At 41.9% G+C, this 19,584-nt stretch overlaps 1 protein-coding gene across 1 annotated transcript in view; it reads left to right on the top strand.

Moving 5' to 3' along the window:
• Positions 1-19,584, top strand: part of VWA8 (von Willebrand factor A domain containing 8) — a 312,204-nt gene that overhangs the window by 160,350 nt on the left and 132,270 nt on the right. Inside the window, exons 22-24 of the mRNA XM_084767930.1 lie at positions 11,945-12,020; positions 14,272-14,407; positions 16,213-16,332. Coding sequence (XP_084624056.1) covers positions 11,945-12,020; positions 14,272-14,407; positions 16,213-16,332 — 332 coding nt within the window. The remainder of the gene's footprint in view (positions 1-11,944; positions 12,021-14,271; positions 14,408-16,212; positions 16,333-19,584) is intronic.

Below are 19,584 nucleotides of genomic sequence, written 5' to 3'. Positions count from 1 at the left end.
CAGTGGAGTCAATAAATCTGGGCAGAGTAGGATGTGTTGCAGAAACTGATGCACCAAACAAGGACTACCATGGTGAGGACTTAGACCCTCTGCTCACATGTATTAAATAGGCAGCACAGTTTCCTTGTGGGTCCCATAATATGGGGAGTGGAAGCTACTTCTGACATGGACTTTGGTCCCCACATGTCCCTCACTTCCCCCTGGTGAGAACAGGATACAGGCAGTTCAGATGAGACTTGATAGGCTTAGGTCAGCCTATCAAGGGGAGGAGGGCTCCCCTTTCTGAGGACTAGGGGAGGGAGGGCGAGGGTATGAGGGAGGAAGTGTGGGATGGGGAGGCAATGAGAAAGAGGCTACAAGCAGGATATAAAATGAACAAATTAAAAATAAGAAATAAAAGAAAGAACACAGGATGGCTTAGGAATTGTTCACCTTGTGAGAGCCAGGACCCGAGTTCAGTCCCTGTAACCCATGAGAACGCTGGGTATAGTGGTGTGTGCTTGTTCTCGAGTAGTCAGAGATGGAAGCAGAAAGATGGCTGGGACTTCTGGGCAACCATCCTACTTTACAAGGTAAGCTCCATGCCTTAAGACAGAGCCCCTGTCTTAATAAATAAGTAAAAATTTTAAAGCGTGAGTATGTATCTGCACACACAGACACTTTTATACTGGCATGCACACATACATGCACATGTGCATGCATGCACACACACACACACATCCAGCAACATGTAAAAGGATAGTATGGGGTTGAGGAGATGGCGCAGTGATTATGGCATTTTTCCACACAAGCATGAGAAGCAGGGTTGGGATCTTTGGATCCTCAGCACCCATGTAAATGCCAGATCCTGTTGCCCACCTGTAATTCCAACCTTTGAAATGAGAGACAAAAGAGGCCCAGAGCAAGCTGGCTAGCAACTAGGCATGCTGGTAAATTCTCAGCTCAGTTGAGAGACCCTGCCTTAATGAATAAGGTGGAGAGTAACCTAGGAAGACTACCACCATCAGCCTTGGACCTCCATCAGCACATGCACAGGCACATGCCGTCACCCAGCTGTAAACATGCATACACACACATCAATGCACACAAAAAGAATGGTGTGTAGTAACCATATGGATGTAATTACAGGAACATAAGGTAAATAAATAGTGGTCCCACTTTTATTCCTGTTTCGAGTTTATTTGTTGTTTGTGTTTTGTTTTGTTTTCTGAGACAAGGTAGGTCTATGTAGCTCTGGCTGTCGAGGGACTAGCTATGAAGATCAGGCTGATCTCCAACTCGGAGATCCACCTGCCTCAGCCTCCCAGTGCACTGATAAAAGATACCACCATACCCGGCTAATAATATTGTTCTGCTCAAAGAAACTACTTCTATTATGTTTTTCTTTCATCTTAGTAATTTCTAATTTTGTCTTTATTATTTTGTTCTTGTATTTCCTTTGGGTGTGATCTATTAGTTTTTAAACTTCTAAATGCCTAAATCATCATTTTTCAGCCTTTAAACTGTAGCATGTGCATGTATGACTCTGGGAGTACTTAGGTCCCAGGTCCTTCCCTCTAGTGAAGAGTGTAGACACAGTATTTATGGTGTCTGCTCTGTCTGGTATTACAGTATCTTCAGTGAAGCAGTCTGCACTCAGGGTGCTTTAAAAATCTTACAGGAGTAGAGATAGTATCCCTTGCTTTTTGCCTCAAATGCCTTTAATAGCAACATTTTGTAATGAAGTAACACATGTTCCACAAAATGGTGAAGTGTTCTGCTAGTATGGAATCTGTGGTAATTCTGGCACTGACTACATAATAGTGTAGAGATATTTTCCACGATGAGTTTTCTAAACTCAAAATAATAAAAAATTCAAAGCTAAAGTTTATATTTTATTGCACCCATTTTATCGGAGCCTGGGTATGTCTATTCAGTCATATTAGATATTTAACTGACTGTGTAAAGTGGAAGATAAAAAGGTTCAATTTAAAATACAAAATATTATAGAGTTCTCACTAGACTGCTGATCTCACTAATTTCAACATAGGGATTTCCCCCTCACGTTTCACATAGAATTTATCATATGCAGCTGCTTTAAGAGAAACATGTTTAAAGGACCCAAGAGTAACCACCTGAAAGGATGTCTAGGACTCCCCTGACATGTGGATGACCACCTACGGTCTCTGCTGGGCTGAGTCTGCGGATGCCGTGTAATCAGTCCTCTCAGTTTGGTTTATGGGTGTCATTTGGAGAGATTAGTTACAAGAGCCATGTGAAGCAGTCCTGCCAAGTAAGGACAGGGTGCTTCTGAGTGTGGCCTTACAAGCTTAGGCTGTGATGATCACAGTGCGGGTGTGAACAAGCCAGGCAGTTCATGCATTTAGTTAAAATGAAGATGAGTCTAATTTAAGAGATTAAAGAGTGATAGATGCAAGTGCATTGAATGGTATATATTTCAAGTAGAAGAGTCTATAGAGCCATATTTATACAAAGGCTTGTGAAGTGTATTATTCAATTTTATGATCTTATGTTCATTTTCCATGAAGGAGGACACTTGAATATCTCTATAGTTCTTGAACGAAAGTACATGTCTTTATAAAAATCAGGACTATCTGGTTTTTAGGTAGGGTGACCTATCAGATTGTATTTTGTTTGCTATTCTTCAGATACAAAGATAAAGGCGTAAGTCCATGTTGTTATGATTTTGGCCCTTGGCTATCTTCATAATGATATCATAAGAAATAGAGATTTTGTACCTCCCTGCATAGCTCTAACTTTGTATTTCAGTAGGTCTGTCCCCACTTATGATCAGCTTATTCTGACCAGATGATTCTGTGCCCTGCTCACAAGTTTTGAACTTGAATCCACTTTCTAAAATCCCTTCATTCAGGTCTATTAGTAACTTCTTGGTTAACTTCATCTTCTGTGAGTACAACGTTTGCTCCTTTGAACGCCCATAGTAGTGAGTTTGTACCACTCGATAGAAAGGATGTGAGTTTTAGAGAGCAAATCTTGTCCTAAAATTTTGTGTGATCTTAAACTCCTTGAGTCCTGGTTTCTCTATCAAGATAATCTCTTGCAGGGTAGATAAGACAATTAAGTGAGAATATGCACCCCCGACTCTCCATGGCGTCCGCACTTGCAGAGGTCTCAACACTGAGCATTCAGGCTAAACTAATAAATGTTAAGCTTTGGTTTGCATCACACAGATAGAATATTCCTAGTCCACAAGTCTAAAATTTGAAATGCTCCAAACATCAGAACATTTTGAAATCAGACATGACGTGATAGAGTGGAGAGATCTGGAAAAGATGCCCCTCACACTGAGTCTTAAGGCGCTGCTTCCTGGTACCATCTCTGCCTTTGTTTCCAGCTTCTCATCTGTGGCCCACAGAGGTTGATGAGTCAAAGCTACAGCCCCAACACTGTGTGCCCACCAGCAGCTCCTTCTCCACCAGATGCTTCTGGGTCTCCATTGAGCTCTGTTTCCTTCCTTCTTCCCTCCTTCCTTCCTTTTTTTTCTTTAACAATCCTATCATAGCTGACATTTCTTCTATAGGTCTATTCCCAGGGAGGTAGGAGGACTTCTCAGTCCTGGGATGACACAACTGTGGGACATCATACCAAGGTGCGTTTGCTGCTGCACCTACCAGCAGAAGCCAGCAAATGCTGTATGCAGCCCCTTCTCAGCCTTATTCTGGACCTTCCCAAAGTGCTGACCTCACTGAAACCCATTGCTGATTATGCCACTCATTTTCTTCATTTGGCTTCTAAGAAATGCTATGAGAGAAACAAGTGAATGCGCTTGATGCGATGCTAAGATAAAACATGATGTGCAGAACAACAAAAACTCACACTAGTGTGGCCAGAGAGCCTCTGCTTCTTTGCCCTGTGACCCCCTGGGGCATCTGTACCTTTCCCTCTGCACTGAAATGCCCCAGAAACAGTGGGGCTGGAATAGATGCTGATTTTTGTTGCTAAAAGACTGTCTCCCTTTGAGATCATCAAAAATGAAACAGCATTTGGTAAACCAAAAATTCCAGCAATGCACACTTGTTTGCACACCATCTTCTGCCCCCAGGTGGCTTAGCCTGGTCACTTGAGACTGGCAAGTGTAGAACCAGATCAATGGAATGTTTTCCAGTTCAGAAACCACCAGGAGTTAGGATAATAAATAATTGATGGGCTGTGTAGTATATGATCAAATAATACATAAAAGCACAACTGATGTACTAGTTTTATGTAGCATGTACTATATAAAATATGCATTTCAGGTTACTAATCAGAAGAGACCTGCATAGCCGGCTCCACAGAGAGCATGCCTATTCTAGAAGGCTAAGTACAGCAGGCTTGTTGATCAGAATATTTGTTCTGATGATCAAACGTGCTTTTTAAACTTTCTTTCTTTGGCCCAGGGCACAATCTTAATTCATGTATATCAGTTCCTTTAAAAGTACATGAATGTAAGTTTAACAAAGGAAGGATACTGGATACCTGTGTGTGTGTGTGTGTGTGTGTGTGTGTGTGTGTGTGTGTGTGTGTGTTTGGTGTACACACATGCATAAGTATAAAGGTGAGTCACCCCTGGGTGTTATTCCAAAGGCATCATTCCCTTCCTTGGCCAAGGACTTGCCAGTTAGGCTAGGCTACTTGGCTAGTAAGTCCTGGGGATTGTCCTGTCTCCTTCTCCAGTGCTGGGAGTATAAATGTTACCAGCCTTTTTGCTTTTGTTCTTGAAGTTTTTATCATTTATTTGCCTGCTCCTTAGAAATTTGCATCCTCACAGAGATGAAGTCATGCAGCAGAGACTCCTCCTCTTGCTCTTACCCAGTCTCCGCTCACTCTCTGCCAGCACCAGCGTTGGCCTTCAGGCCCCGCCCTCTCCATTCTGCTCTTGTGTTACTTTTGCTGCTTCCTAAAGGTCTTTTTCTTCCCTCCCTTGCAAGTCTGTGTTTAGGATCATTCTTCTTTCCAAAGACTCATAAACCACACTGAAGCCATTTATCTTGCCACCACCAAAATGGGTTCTAAAATCAAAAAACAGAGTGGCATCGCGTGGCCATCTTTATACACTGTGGCTAACTTCTCTCAAATTTCCATCTTTGGTAGTGTTGTCTTTCCAGAGTGAAGGGCATCAGTGACCATGAGTTTGCTCTGAAGAAGACAGTAGTCATGGACTTCCTGGTCAGGATGGTTACTGTGCCATTCATGATGGCAGCCTTGAGAAGCCGTGGAAGAAAGGATTCACACCAACTTTTTTAATGAGGGTTCTTTGGGATCCAACTCAGGTCCTCCTGCTTGTGTGGCAAGCATTTATCAAATAAGTCATCTGCCCAGCCCTGCTTTGCTCAAATATTCCTGCAATAAAGCCATACCTACAATACCTGCAATAAAGCCATACCAATACAGTAAATATTTCTTGAATGAAAGACTACAGAATATCATGACATGAAAATTTGTTCATTTTTTCCTCTCAGACACGTAAATTAGCATATACCATACTTTCTGATAGAGTTTTGTTCTCCAGAGAACAAAGCCTTTATCAGTCTTAGCCCCTGGTTTCCTCTGTGTACAACTAATTTTTGTTCTTACCCCATCCTTCTACACAGCCTTTCTACACTGCCTAGAAAGAAACTGGGCAGTTTCAATTTTGTCTGGAAAAGAGAAGTAAAGTGCCTGCCAAAAAGTAAAATTGTTTTGAATTCTTAAAATTTCTCAACCAAGAAACTAGTTTTCAGAGAAAAAGATCCAATTATCTACGCACCATTTGAGCAGAGTTTTTATTTCTTTATTTCTTTTTTCTTTTGTAATATATTTAATGAAGAAATGCCTTGCACTCAGGAGGCAGAGACAGCTGAATTGCTGTGAGTTTGAGGCCAGCCTGGTCTGCAAAGCGAGTCCAAGACAGCCAAGGCTACACAGAGAAACCCTGTCCCGAAAAACAAAACAAAAGCCTTGCAATTTTGTAAAAATACGGTCCTGCTAGGTGCTGGTCTACTTTGGGAGTGACATCAGCATAAAAGCCTCGTGAGATCTTTTTCAGACAAAACCGTCTAGCTCCATTTCCAGTTTGATTTGTTGGTAGGGCCCACATTTAACATCAGCAGTTCCTTTAGAAATTTTCTCTTCCAAGGTCTCAGTTTTTATTTCTAAAGACTGAAAGACTTGCAAACTTTTCTGAGTTTCTGGGAGTGCTTGTCATGGCTTCAGCTGATGGAAGGGTTCCTTTTGGATAGTGTGTCTGTAGAAGGGCAAGGAGACATGGTAGAGGTAAACTAGGCCAATATGAAAGGTTTGGCGCTAGCAGGTGACTGGTTTGTTTTGTGTTGTTTGCTGTTTTTATTGATTACATTATTTGTTTGCTTTACACTTTGATTGCAGCTTCCACTCCTGCCTCTCCTCCCAGTTTTTCGCTCTCCCTGCACCTCCCTCCATCCACCCCTCCTCCTCTTCTCCTCAGAAAAGGGGAGGCCTTCCATGGGTATCATCCAGCCTTGGCATATCAAGTTTGTAGTAAGTCTAGGCACATCCTCTCCTACTGAGGCTAGACAAGGCAGCCCAGGCAGGGGGCAGCGATCCAGAGGTAGGCAGTGCAGGCAGAAGCAGCCCCTGCCCCACTTCAGGAGTCCCACAGCTGTTACATATGTGGGGAGGGTGGGGCTAGGTCTGTCCCATGCATGCTCTCTGCTTGGGGGTTCAGTCTCTGTGGCCCCTATGGGCCCGAGTTAATTGAATCTATAGGCTTTCTTCTGGGGTCCATGACCCCTCTGGCTCCTTCAGTCCTTCATCCCCCTCTTCTGCACGGTTCCTCAAGCTCCACTTAATGTTGAGCTGTGGGTCTCTGCATCTGCTGGGTGAAGCCTCTCTGATGACACTTCCTAGGTGATGGTTTTAGTTCACTTTTCCCTGCTGTTTCCAGCAAGTGCCTACAAAGCATTACATCGGGTAATTTCTTTGGGAAAAAAAAATTACTCCACCCTAATTGTCCTCCCGTCACGGTTTGTTAGGACCTTTTTTTTTTCATCTAGTCTATTAATAAAGACTAAGTGACACTAGGTAAACTGTGTGTCCTCTAAGAGGCTATTTTAAGGGCCAGAGTCTTCAGTGTCTGGCAGGAATAATTAGTTTGTTTTCTAAAGGACTTTTCTTTTTAAATCTTGAGAAGGCTCAAGTACTGTGGAAGTTTCTGCCTCCACCCTCCCACATCCCATTTCTTTGTTTTCCTCTCAAATTTCTTCATTTTTCTCTATTAAATTTTCTCATGATGCATGTTAATTACCTCTAGAGACGAGCTGCCTTGGCCATTAGGGGTCTCAGTGGCTGACTAAGCCACATGTGTTCAGATAGAGCCTGGGGCTGTTTTAAACAATTTGCGTTGCATTCATCATATTCTTGGTTTTTGTCTTCTTTCTTTTGTATTGGTCAGCAGCATTGCTTTTAACAAGGACTGTATTTATTTGAAAGCCCAAAGGAATTTCTTCCCAGTATAGCAAGATAAATTTACATATCACAGGAGAGGCCTTGTGCTTCCACTATTCAGAAGAAGGCTAGGCTTCTCTAAATGACCAATCCTTAAACTTAACATGATCTCCACATAAGTACCTCACTGTTTCATTAACAGTTGTTACTGCTCATGTATTTTACTGCTTATCATAAAATACAGCAGGCTTGAATAAGACTGAGCCTGACCATAGCCAGTCATGAGTCAGGGAAGGGACTCAAGTGGATGGGGGGGCTATCCCTCCCTGATGAACTATTGGCTACTGAAGGATTTGCAGGGGAGGGGACATGGTTGCCTTCAGTTGTGTATCCACTGGTGACCCTACCCGACTCCAGTGGCTGTCCCCAACCTGTGGCCACACAAGACAACTGGTCAAACCAGTGCATTACAAAACAAATAATTTGGGAAAGGGACCTTTAGGAAGGAGGCAGGGATGACAGAGGATGATGGGAGATGAAAGTAAATAGAATGCAGTATATTTGTGCGTAGAACTGTCAATGAAATTTAGTCAATACAAAAATTATGTTCCTGATGCCAACTCTTCACTTGAAAAATATCTAATCCCAGCCAGACCTGGCGGCCCCACCTTTAATGCCAGCACTTGGGCAGATGGATCTCTTGGGATTTGGGGTGTCTAGGGTAGCAAAGACTGCATACTGAGACCCTGTCCTTTAAAAAAATATCTTACTCAGTAAATATTTATATCTTATTGATGAAAATTATCATTTGGTTCTACTTCTAACTCATCCCTCTCTTACAGTGCTGAGGAAATCTGTGTTCATTTTCTGCTGAGTGTTGAGTTTTCTCTTCCCATGTTTAGCTCACATTTGGCTATTCTGTAGATGCTTTGGTTTCAGGAAGTAGCAGGCACTGAAGGAGGTACCAGCTTTTAAAGCTCTTATGCCTTCTCTTTTTCTTTCACCCTCAGGTTTGACTGTATTTTTCTAAGAAAACCTAACCTAAATCTATAGAAATGCAGCTCATTAGAATATCCTCAGAATAAGTGTCTGTATTTTAATACCTTTTTGCTCCCAGTTGAATTAGAAGATAGCTTTATGATCTATACAAACAGCATTTTAGAGAAAATTGCATTTGCTCTCCCGACCCACTCCCTGCCCCCACACCTACACCCCACTCCGCAGAAGTCCAAACTCAACTGCCCCACGCACATACAACCTTTATTTCCTCATTTTAACAAAGGCCTGGTCTGTGCATGATCTAATTATTGTTATTGTATTTGAAGTCATTTTTAAGTTAACTACTGCATATGAATAAGTTCAACTTCAAAAAAGGATTTAAATTGCAGTTAAAACTAACAGGATACAGTTTATTTGTGCCACCCACTTACTGGCATAAATTTTGGTAGAAAACTGTACTTTGTAAACTAGTAAGAAGCAGGAACAATTCGTAATAGCCTAAACACCAGCAATTAGCTGCACATTCATTATTTAACTCAAGTATTGACAGTAACTGGAAAGCCATCTTTATTTAAATTTGGGCTAAAGAAACTGAAGCCAAGATGTAATTTAGCTTTTTTTTTCTCCTAGTGTTGTTAGAATTGTTGACTCTAAACTTTTATTAGCTAATATTTCAAAGCCGTTTTTGAAAGGAACAAGTCAAAACAGTTTTGAAATTGTTGTATTCTCTTCAGGCATTGTGTTGCATGTGTAGGATTAATATGTTTGACCAAAGATGCTCATAAATATGGAGCAATGATTTAAATCTAATACCCTGAAAAAAAATCATCCTATTATTCGGAGTCTGTTTCATGTCATGTCTGTGGCCACAGTAAGTGCCTTCTTATTTGCTGATTTTAAGTTTATAGTAAGATGTCAGAGAAATCCACCTCTTCCCCTACTGTATTATAGACCGTGCAGAGCAGAGTACATTGTGCTGCCCCTGCCCCCTACACACACAGTGTGTCAGCCACAAAGGTGGTGAGAAGACAGGGCAAGCGGAGGTTACTGCTAGCCTCTGCTTTCCCTTTGGTGGTCCAGATGAAAGTATCAGTAGTGCAGCGGAGCAGGTGCTGGCTTTGGCCTACGATAGCCAAATTTCCTGAGAGTGTTTGCATTTATCTTCATTGTAGTCACCTTTGGAGATCATCTGATTTGTGCTTATTTTCTCAAAAGACAAAATAAAGCAAACAAAAAACCAAAAACACATGCGCTTACTTGGAGCACCAAGTTGTTAATGAAATCTAATCTGACAGGTTGTGTGCTATCACATTCCAAACATTACTGAGCAGTTCCGGTTGCCTTGCTAAAATTAGAATTCATCTTAAATTTCCTGGTCCCAAGGCGCCGTGAAGCATTTTCATTGTTGCAGAAACTGACTTCCCTTCCCACTGACAATGAGGCAAGAGTTTCTTGTTCCTTTTTGGTTCTGGAAGGTGTCAAGTTGTTGCCCTTAAAATATGTGAGAACTGAGGTGAGAAATCCATTATGTTGCTATAAAAATCAGTGTGAACACGTATTTTTCCTTTTCATACTCACCCTGTCTAGTGCTAGACTATTAACAGGGAATTTAAGTCAGCTAATGAAACATAATTCATAATTTATTCGTAATTTATTCAACACCAAAAATTAAATTTTCATCAAAAAATAGTATAAAATGACTGACAATGAATGTATAAGACCTATCAATATAGAAAATGGATATATAACCACATACCATAATGTCTATTTTAAAAAAACTATTGAAAAGCACCAATAAATTGTCAGAATGTATTCTCACACTTCTTTACATTTCCTGGGGCATTTTAATTTGATTTTTTAGTAAAGACAAAGCCATGATTCTTTGGCATATATTCTTTGAGAAGTGAAGTGGAGGAAGCAATCAACTCTGGGACAAGCAGTGTTCCCCCAAGGCCATGATCTTGTTAGCAGGAGCTTGGAAAATGGTCAGGACAGTGATGGGCCAGATGTAAAGGGTGAGCTGAAGAGATCATCACCTCTCATGGTAGAGAATTCTTTCTAACAAGGTGTAAATGAATCAGAGCATCTAGAGACTGTGAAGATTCATGGTTATATTGCCCGTGCATCTGTTCCAGCCCTGGTCCATGAAGACGCTCATGGAGAAGTTACCCAACATAACAGGAAGTCTAAAGTCAGCTCACCTGGAGTAAAAGGTGGATGTAGACCATCAACTTTGAGTGCTGTGACTAGTCAGCCCCGTGTGTACCTTGCTGACATCACTTTACTTTCTAAGACTGACTTAAACATCATCAGAACCATACCTTCCCTCCAGGATGCATATTGTAACCTTTCTAGTTTGTAGCAAGGTAAAGAATCAAGGTCTGAAGCTCACCGCACAGGCAATGTCTTACACAGAATAAGTGCTCAAGACTGAAGCTTACCGCACAGGCAATGTCTTACACAGAATAAGTGCTCAAGACTGAAGCTTACCGCACAGGCAATGTCTTACACAGAATAAGTGCTCAAGACTGAAGCTCACGGCACAGGCAGCGTCTTACACAGAGTAGGTGCTCAAGACTGAAGCTCACGGCACAGGCAGCGTCTTACACAGAGTAGGTGCTCAAGACTGAAGCTCACGGCACAGGCAGCGTCTTACACAGAGTAGGTGCTCAAGACTGAGGTTCACGGCACAGGCAGCGTCTTACACAGAGCAGGTGTTCAAGACTGTGCAGCTGGAGCTTCATTGTTCACTTCAAATAAGCATCCAGGTCTTAGAGATCCTGATTTCACTGTATTCACTGTGATTCCATTTTGTAGCATGGTCAGGTTGGCCGTAGGATTTTTTCATTTTAAAAATACAATGTGTATAGAAAGTAAAGACATAAAATTGCTTGCAGCGTCACACAGGTTTGGCAAAAATACCCACAGGTAACAGGAACTTGACAGCTCCTCAGAAGAGAGTCTCGGAGCACAGATAACTCACTGTTGGTACTTTTCAAGATGCAGAGATAAAGGAAGGCCAGATAAATAGTAAAAGAATAACTTAAAAAAAATAGAAGGTAGAAGGCCTTCGATTTCATCTCCAAATCTTGAAAAGCCTATGAAGTTGTTGTATTCTTCAAGTAGCATAATAGTCTGACCGTTGCCCTGGATGGCAGATTAGGTGGGATGTGCTGTTCATAGATTAATTGGCTGGGGTGGCGAACTTGTCATCAAAATTTTTAAATAGCATAAGCATTCTTTGTATTATGTAGTAATTTAAACATGTTTTAAATAGTCTATTCATCCTCAGGAGATAATTTTGAGTAGTAAAATCACTTTAAGTAAGATTACTGTGTGGAACGGGGAGGGGACTGATTTGGCAACTATATTAATTTCCAAACCCTTAAGACTTATATTGTCAACAGAATACTGTTTCTGGTAGCACTTTTACTCATCATATTTTTTTTCTGGGAAAATCAGGATGATGAATAATTTTAAAGGTTTACACATTGATTTATTGTTTTATTTCCCCACTGACTATGAAATGCTTGGTTGACTTTAGGGACACCACGGTGCAGACCCTGACTCTCCAGCCCTCAGTTAAAGATGGACTGATCGTGTATGAAGACTCACCTCTGGTCAGTAAGCCAATAATAAAATACTTTAAAGTGTGTTTCAAATGTAATTGTATCTCAAGCCATGAATGAGTTAACTGTCTAATTGGAGCACATGCATATATCAGTATGTGTGTGTTTGTGTGTATATTTTCTGATTTTATTTATTTTAAAAATATTTTTATTTTTTACATATGCATTTATATTATTATATATATAATAAACTACGTATAGCAAGAAGACCCACAAAACAATCAGGAATTATATTAATGTTACATTCATATTTCCTATCTTGGTGAGTCTAAAATTCTGAATGTAAATCAGTATCTATCATATCATTATGAATGCAAAACATCTATCTAGACCTAAAAACATCTTAACCCCTAAACAACTAAGCTTAATTGTAAAACTAAACTATCTGGTTTTCAACCCATTAGATACTTGAGAAGGAATAAAACTTGAATACCCAAGTACACAGAAGTGCAGATTAGCAGCTTCCAAAATGGGGGGAAAAAAAGACAGAGACAGTGTGCTGCCTGAACAGTCACCCAAAACTCTCTATTACATTGGAGCATCATCTTTAGCCTTCTGGCCCAGTATATCTGACAGACATATTTGTGAGGCAGAAACTATTATATCACTTTTAATGCACATTTCTATGAAAATGAAATTACTGGGAAAATAACATATTCTCTTACTACACTTTCTCTCCTGAGTGAGAGATTCAGGGATTGACAGGAATCCTCTACTCATTTTAAGTCTGCTGCTGTTCTGAACTAACCAAACATTAACTCAGTGTTTGGGGAAGCTCAGAGGATGCAGCTCCCACTCCACACTCACATCTAAGCTGTGCAGCAGGAAGCCATCATGGAGCTGCTGTGGGCCACACCCCCAAGGCTGGGGACTTTGGGATCTGTGCCAGAAAGAAGTCTCCGTGGTGGAGCCCAGCCCTTCTCTGAACATAGATGTATTAGGGGGAAGAGCCATGTTTCTTCTTTTCTTTCTTTAATTTAGCTTATTTTTACCATAAATTTAAAAAATCCTTATCAAATCTTTGAGAATACAGTATAAAATATTGTGATAAAAGGAATCATGGTAGCTGGGCAATGGTGATGCAAACCTTTGATCCTAGCACTCAGGAGGCAGATGCAGGAGGCTCTCTTGAGTTCCAGATCAGCCTTTTCTACAGAGAGAGTTCCAGAACAGCCAGGGCTATACAGGGAAACCTCATCTCAAAACAAAACAAAACAAAAACAAAAAACAAACAAACAAAGGCCAACAAAACAAACAGAAAAAGGGAGAAGCATCCTTTATCAATTTGCATATTCTGAAAATCATTATTTAACACTGCAGTCAGAATTTATAATGTACTTACTATGTTGCCAGTTATTAGTATCTTTTAGAAAGAAATTTTAAATGTGTGTTAAAATGCATAGAGTGTCTCCTATCTGCTCCTTAGAAGCACAAGGAGAGGTATGGCAAGGTTGGTCGGGTCTGCAGCCTCCACCTTTCTCTCCATGTCACCTTCACATGGTTCCTGAGACCGCACGTGCTTGCCCTCTTTTCTCCCTTCCTATGCAAACAGTCCACGAGATCACCCTAATACCCGTCCCTGTGTTTTTCCATACCCACTTCAGTCAGTTTCCCAAACTAAGTCTATTCTGCATAGTCTGCCAAGTTCAGTATTCTGCAGCGTAGCCCATTTTTTGTAAGGTCAGAACTCACACATGTGTACTTATGGCTCATTACTTGGTGAGGTGAAGTGCATATTTCCTGGTCTGGCGACCCATTCCTTAGGAAAAAAAACCAATCTCCCTTCCTATGCCTTTTCGTACATTTGCTATCCTAGAGAGTATGTCGGCTGCCCATGTTCACTCTTCCACAAATGCAGTTTGACCATTGACTCGCTTTGCCTTGAAACCCACCTCCTCTGACCTTTAAACTAACAGTATTTGAGAACCCATAATAAGCAGTTTTCCAAAACACACGGTGGCTGTTAGGTTAACTCCTCCTACCCTCTGTGACACTTCATCTCCTTCTTACACTCCTTTAGGTCCCCCCACTCTAGGGTGTGAAGTGTTGCTGGGGATGATTCTGACCCTGAGAGAAGAATGCAGAGCGTCTGTCTGTGGTGCGTCTGTTGCTGACTGTGGCAGGCGCCCTCCGCTCCTGCACTTACCACCAGCTTGGCAAATGCAAAGCAGTGAGAGATGAGCTTTCAATAGCACTAACTTTACTTCTTTTGTTGCTTATGATAAGTTTTCTCTCTTCAAAGGTTAAAGCAGTAAAGTTGGGCCATATTCTTGTAGTAGATGAGGCAGACAAAGCCCCGACAAATGTCACCTGTATTTTGAAAACTCTGGTAGAAAATGGAGAAATGATTTTAGCGGATGGAAGACGTATCGTTGCACGTGAGTAGTGAAAAGCACCATTTTCCTTAATATTTGTAATTTTTGCGTCTTTAGACTTTTTATTAGTGCTGAGAGTAGAATGAGAGCTTCAGTCATAGAGTCGCGTGCTCTCTCACCATCCGCATTCACAGCCCCTTGGTTCCTTTCTTAGACTCAGTCTTTGAGAATATCAGCAGAGAAATAAGACAAACCGGCCTCATGCTGTTCTACTCTGAAAATGTCAACCTTGAATCTTTATACTCATTTTTCAAATATTTGTGTGTGATTCTATTATTGAATTGCATCTGGAAATGTTAGAAACCCTGGCCTGTTTCTCTTGCTCACAGAACTTAATTTATTATTGCTCTGTACAGTTAAAAATCACCAATGTGAGCTGGAGAGATGGCTCAGTGGTTCAGAGTACTTGCTGCTCTTCCGGAGGCTCCAGGTTCCTTTCCCAGCACCCCCATGTTGCCTCTTAACCATCTGTAACTCCAGTTCCAAGGAATCCAGTGATGTCTTCTGGCCTCCATTGGCACCAGGCACACATGTGGTGCATACGTGCAGGCAGAATGCTATGCACATTGCATGTTTTATTTAATTTGTATGTATATATACGTTTGTACCTCAGGAGGAGTTGTTCTCTGCTTTGGACCTTCCTTTCTTCCTCCCCAAACCTCCATTCTTTTTGCAGTATTTGCTGGGGAGAAAATGAAGATAGGTTAAACCTCATCAATATCGCCTTAGTTAGGATTTCTGTTGCTGTCATGAAACAGCGTGATCACAAGCAGCTTCAGGAGGGAGAGGTGCATTCCAGCTTATAGATTCTGGTTTGCGCTCTCAGATCACACCCCATCACCGAGGGAGGGCAGGCACTCAAAGCAGGAACCTGGATGCAGGAACTGAGGCAGAGATCATGGAGCATATTGCTTGCTGACTTAATCCTCCTAGCTCTTTCAGTTTGCTTTTTTATATACCTCAGGACCTCCTGCCTATGGGTGGCATTACCCACAGTGCGCTGCGCCCTCCCACATCAATCATTAGCCAAGAAAAAGCCGCACAGACTTGCCTACAGGCGGTCTTACGGAGCCATATTCTCAGTTGAGGTTCCCTCATCCCAGGTGATTCAACCTTCCGTCAAGCTGACCAAAAACCAAAGTAAAACCTAAACTGCAAGGCAATTTAAGTGTGATAAATATAATACAAGATGTTAATTTTCAATTTTTTTGTCTCCTGAATGACTTGGAAATTTATGATCAACCATAGAAAATACATAGCCAGTACCGTAAAATCAGTGTTTGAAGAGTGCACATAAAGAGGGCTCCATTAGAAAGGTCAGCATCATAGAGATGCTCCACTTTGATGATGATGTTGCAGGGTCCCTACTTTAGGCTCTACTTAGCACCAATAACAGCATTCTAACATTCCACCTTCACAGTTTATGAAAAATGAGAATTTGCCTTAGCCTGAGTATTGGCTCTCCCTCAAGGGTCAGAACTCAGCCTGTTCCTTTGGTCTGGACTTGACAGCACTACAAAGCTGGTGCAACAGGAAGGAAAATGGGGCCGCCAAAGCAAAGCTGTGATGAGCCTGGCTGTGTCTGGCCCCCTATGTCTCCTGTAATACTGAAAGCTAGTTTAGAAGTAGACAAACATAATAACTTTCAAACTCAGGTATTTTTTAAATGGCTTCTTTTCTTTTCTGTCTTGAACCAGGGCCTCACTGATGTTACTCATATGCCCTACCTCCCTGTAGATGACAGTTGATTCAGGAGCACCTGACGCTCTTTTGAGCAGATTTCACAAATGACCCATTTCATTTTTCAGATGCTGCTAATGTGGATGGAAGAGAAAACGTTATCGTGATTCATCCCGACTTCAGGATGGTGGTTCTGGCCAACAGGCCTGGCTTCCCTTTCTTGGGCAATGATTTCTTTGGAACTTTAGGTAAAAATGACTGTAATAATAATTTCAACAGCAGTGCTGAAGTGGCTGCTATTCCTCACTGACGGCCATGTCTCTGTCATGACCACCTGTGGGGGGAGAGAGCTTTTGATACTCACAAGCATTATTTTTCTGTGATCTCTCAGTGAATGAGTGGTGGAGCTAGGCTGTGTGTCCAAGTCTGACTTAGCGCCTTTCTTCTTAAGCAGTTGTGCTGTAGTTTGCTGTTTAGTGCTCCATATTGATTGCCTATTAGTGCCTACTTCTATCACCTCCTCTAATGAAAAAGACTGAGGCCAGCTGTGCACATCATCATCAGAAGTGTGAAGGAGGATCCCTCTACTCTGGAATCTCATACACAGTAGAAAGCAGGCCCATGCTCCTGTTAGGATCTTGATCTGGCAGTTCCACAAGGGATTTCTTCCAACAGCTTACCTGCATAGCCATCCAAGCACAAGGGCAGTCAGTACAACATTGTATATAATAACTAGAAGGAAACCAACCCACTGACCCCTCCAGAGGAGACTAGAGAAAGAAATTCTTCTGTATCCACGCAATAGAGTAGCGTGCCACTGTTAAGAGAAATATAAGTGATATCCGCATGCTGAAATGAAAATCAGTCCTCAGAATATTAATTGAAACAATAAGTCTTGGAAATGAGGACGGTAGTCTATACATTTCAGAAGGGACAGGTGTATACTGTACAGTCACGTGTACTATTTCTGTAGTTTTTATTTTAGATTCCTGCATTCCTGCTGCTCTGACAAATGTGTTCATGTGAGCACTCCAGAGCAAGCCGATAGTTCTCTCTATATGGAAATATAAGTTCTCTCCGGGTCCAGGCTCTTCATAGCCTCTCTCGCCCCAGCGCACCCCTTTCCACATTCATTCTACGTCCTGCAGTGATGCCCATCGTCTGTGCTGTCTCCTTCTGCCGTTACCATGTACTGTGTAGTCACTCTTTCCCAGTTCTTAGTTCCTTGCCACCCACTCCAGGCCTCCTTCCCCTTTTCCATCTTCCTCTTCCCCTTCATGCTCCACTTCCCTCTTCCCCAATTTCCCTGCACCCACCCCCCACCCCCACCCCCAGTATTTGCTGAACAACGTGGGTTTTGTAAATCCCTGGCCTCTTGGCACCTTAATTTTTATTTTCCAGCTGCTGTCATTTGTTCTGCTTGCTTTGAACAGCTTTTTGTGTTCAGAAGTTGCGGAAGTCCCCATCTCCATTTCTTATTTACCCTTCCCAAGTCAGTTGTTATTGGAGGTTTTCCTGAATCACCGCACAGCAGCAGCTCTTGACTGAGTCATCAGGGCCATCTCTGTGACTAAGCCCAGTGTAGGTTCCCTGGCTGTCTTACCATCAGCAGTGCTTAGGGTCGGTGCCGTGTTAGTCACTGTCCTCCCATTACTTGACTTCCGGTCCTTCCCCAATGCTTGCTTGCTTGGCTTCTTCCCACACTGATGGCCATCCTTAGCCACTTTCTTCATTGACTCATCCATAGGATGTTCTGATCTTCTTTATCTACCTACACTCATTCCCTTGGTAAACATCGAAGTATGTCATATTATAATACCAATTAAATAACTGTTACTACCGTGGTTTTTCTTTCCAGTTCCCTGCTGAACACACTTATTTCCAACTTGTCTGCTATTGATGCCTTCTTTACCTTGCATCTAACTTTCTACAGTATGAGATTGAGTTGTTGGATGGGCATTTTTTCTCCTTAACCCCCTTGATTTATAATAACTCCTTCTTAACAGCAAAATCTTCCTTGACTTTTCTTTCTCTTACACATCTTACCATCTACCAGGAAATGTTACTAGCTCTTAAAACATGTTCCAAATTATCTCACCATCACCAACATTGGCCATCGCTTTAGTTGGAGCCACCACCCTGTCATCTTAATTATTTATAATATAACAATAATAGGTTAATGTATTTCTTGCTTCTCCTCTTGCCTACTGTCATGATCTTTGCTACTTTTTGCCTAATAGGTTAGCCTGCCACAATTTCCTATCAGTTATAAAAGCTGAGTGCTGCGGTCCATACCAGCACTACACTGCGGGAGTGATGACAGAGCATCAGGTGTTCATGGTCAGCCTGGGTTAATGTCAGACCCTATCTCAAAACACTTTTTTTTTAAAAAGTCAGTAGTTGGTGAGTCAGCATTTGTGCTGGTTGTTGAAGCTCCAGTTTTCCCAGGACAACATGGAAGAGGCTAGGTAACCCAGCATCTGCAGTGAGATGCTGTGCAGGAGGCCTGAGCTTAAGGATCTGCAACAGCGTGCCTAACTATTCCAAAGAGACTGCCTTCCAAAGCTGTTGCTCTGTAACGTCCTTGGAGACAGACCCCTAGATGGGCTTTGTTCCCAACACCAGTAGCTCTCAACCTGTGGGTCACCCTGGAGGTCAAACAGTCCTTTCAAAGGGGTCACCTAAGACCATGGAAAACACAGATGTTTACATTACAACTCATATAGTAGCAAGATTACAATTATGAAGTACAACAAAAATAATTTTATGGTTGGGGTCACCCCAACACGAGGAACTGCATTAAAGAGTGGTAGCAGTAGGCAGGTTGAGAACCACTGCTCTATGGTCTGTTCTTGACAGCTGTCTATTCCTCTGGTTAAAAAAAAATCCTCTGGCTCCCCGGTTCACTGAGTATAAGCTCAGCACTCATATGGTGGGCTATGTTCAGTGATTTCCAGTATCCTTTGTGATAACTCCCACATCCTGTCTCCAGCTCTCCTGCCTCACCTTTCCATATGCCAGGTATACTTGCTTAGCTGTGTTACCATCTAGAATGTTCTTCCACATGGAGCCTGCATGACTGCCCTATCCCATCACCCCTTCTCCTGTCATGTTGGTACATGACCAATTTATCTCACAAGATGTAAACTCCACGGGGATGGTGACTTTCTAAATCATTGATCTACATTACCCAGGGCTACTTGGTGTCTAGAGATACCTAGTAATTATTTGATGACTTCATAGTAGAGGGACCAAGTGCCTTTTTACATTCAGGATAACTTCCACTTTCAACAAACAAAACCAAAGCTTCCCTGCATGTTTGTAGTTGAAAATAATTGGTCTGAGAGCTGAAGCTGCTCTGTTTTGTTCCTTTTCAATATACACAAGCACTCCGACACATGCACACACAAAATAACTCTTATTCCTAAGTCAAAATAAGGTCTTGTTGCTGCTGGTCTAGATCGGCCCATTACATTTAGTGTTATGCCAGGGACAAAGCA

The sequence above is a fragment of the Acomys minous genome, assembly GCF_964271855.1.
Source record: "Acomys minous genome assembly, chromosome: 18".
NCBI classification, from domain to species: domain Eukaryota; kingdom Metazoa; phylum Chordata; class Mammalia; order Rodentia; family Muridae; genus Acomys; species Acomys minous.
This window is presented reverse-complemented; position numbering and strand designations above follow the sequence as displayed.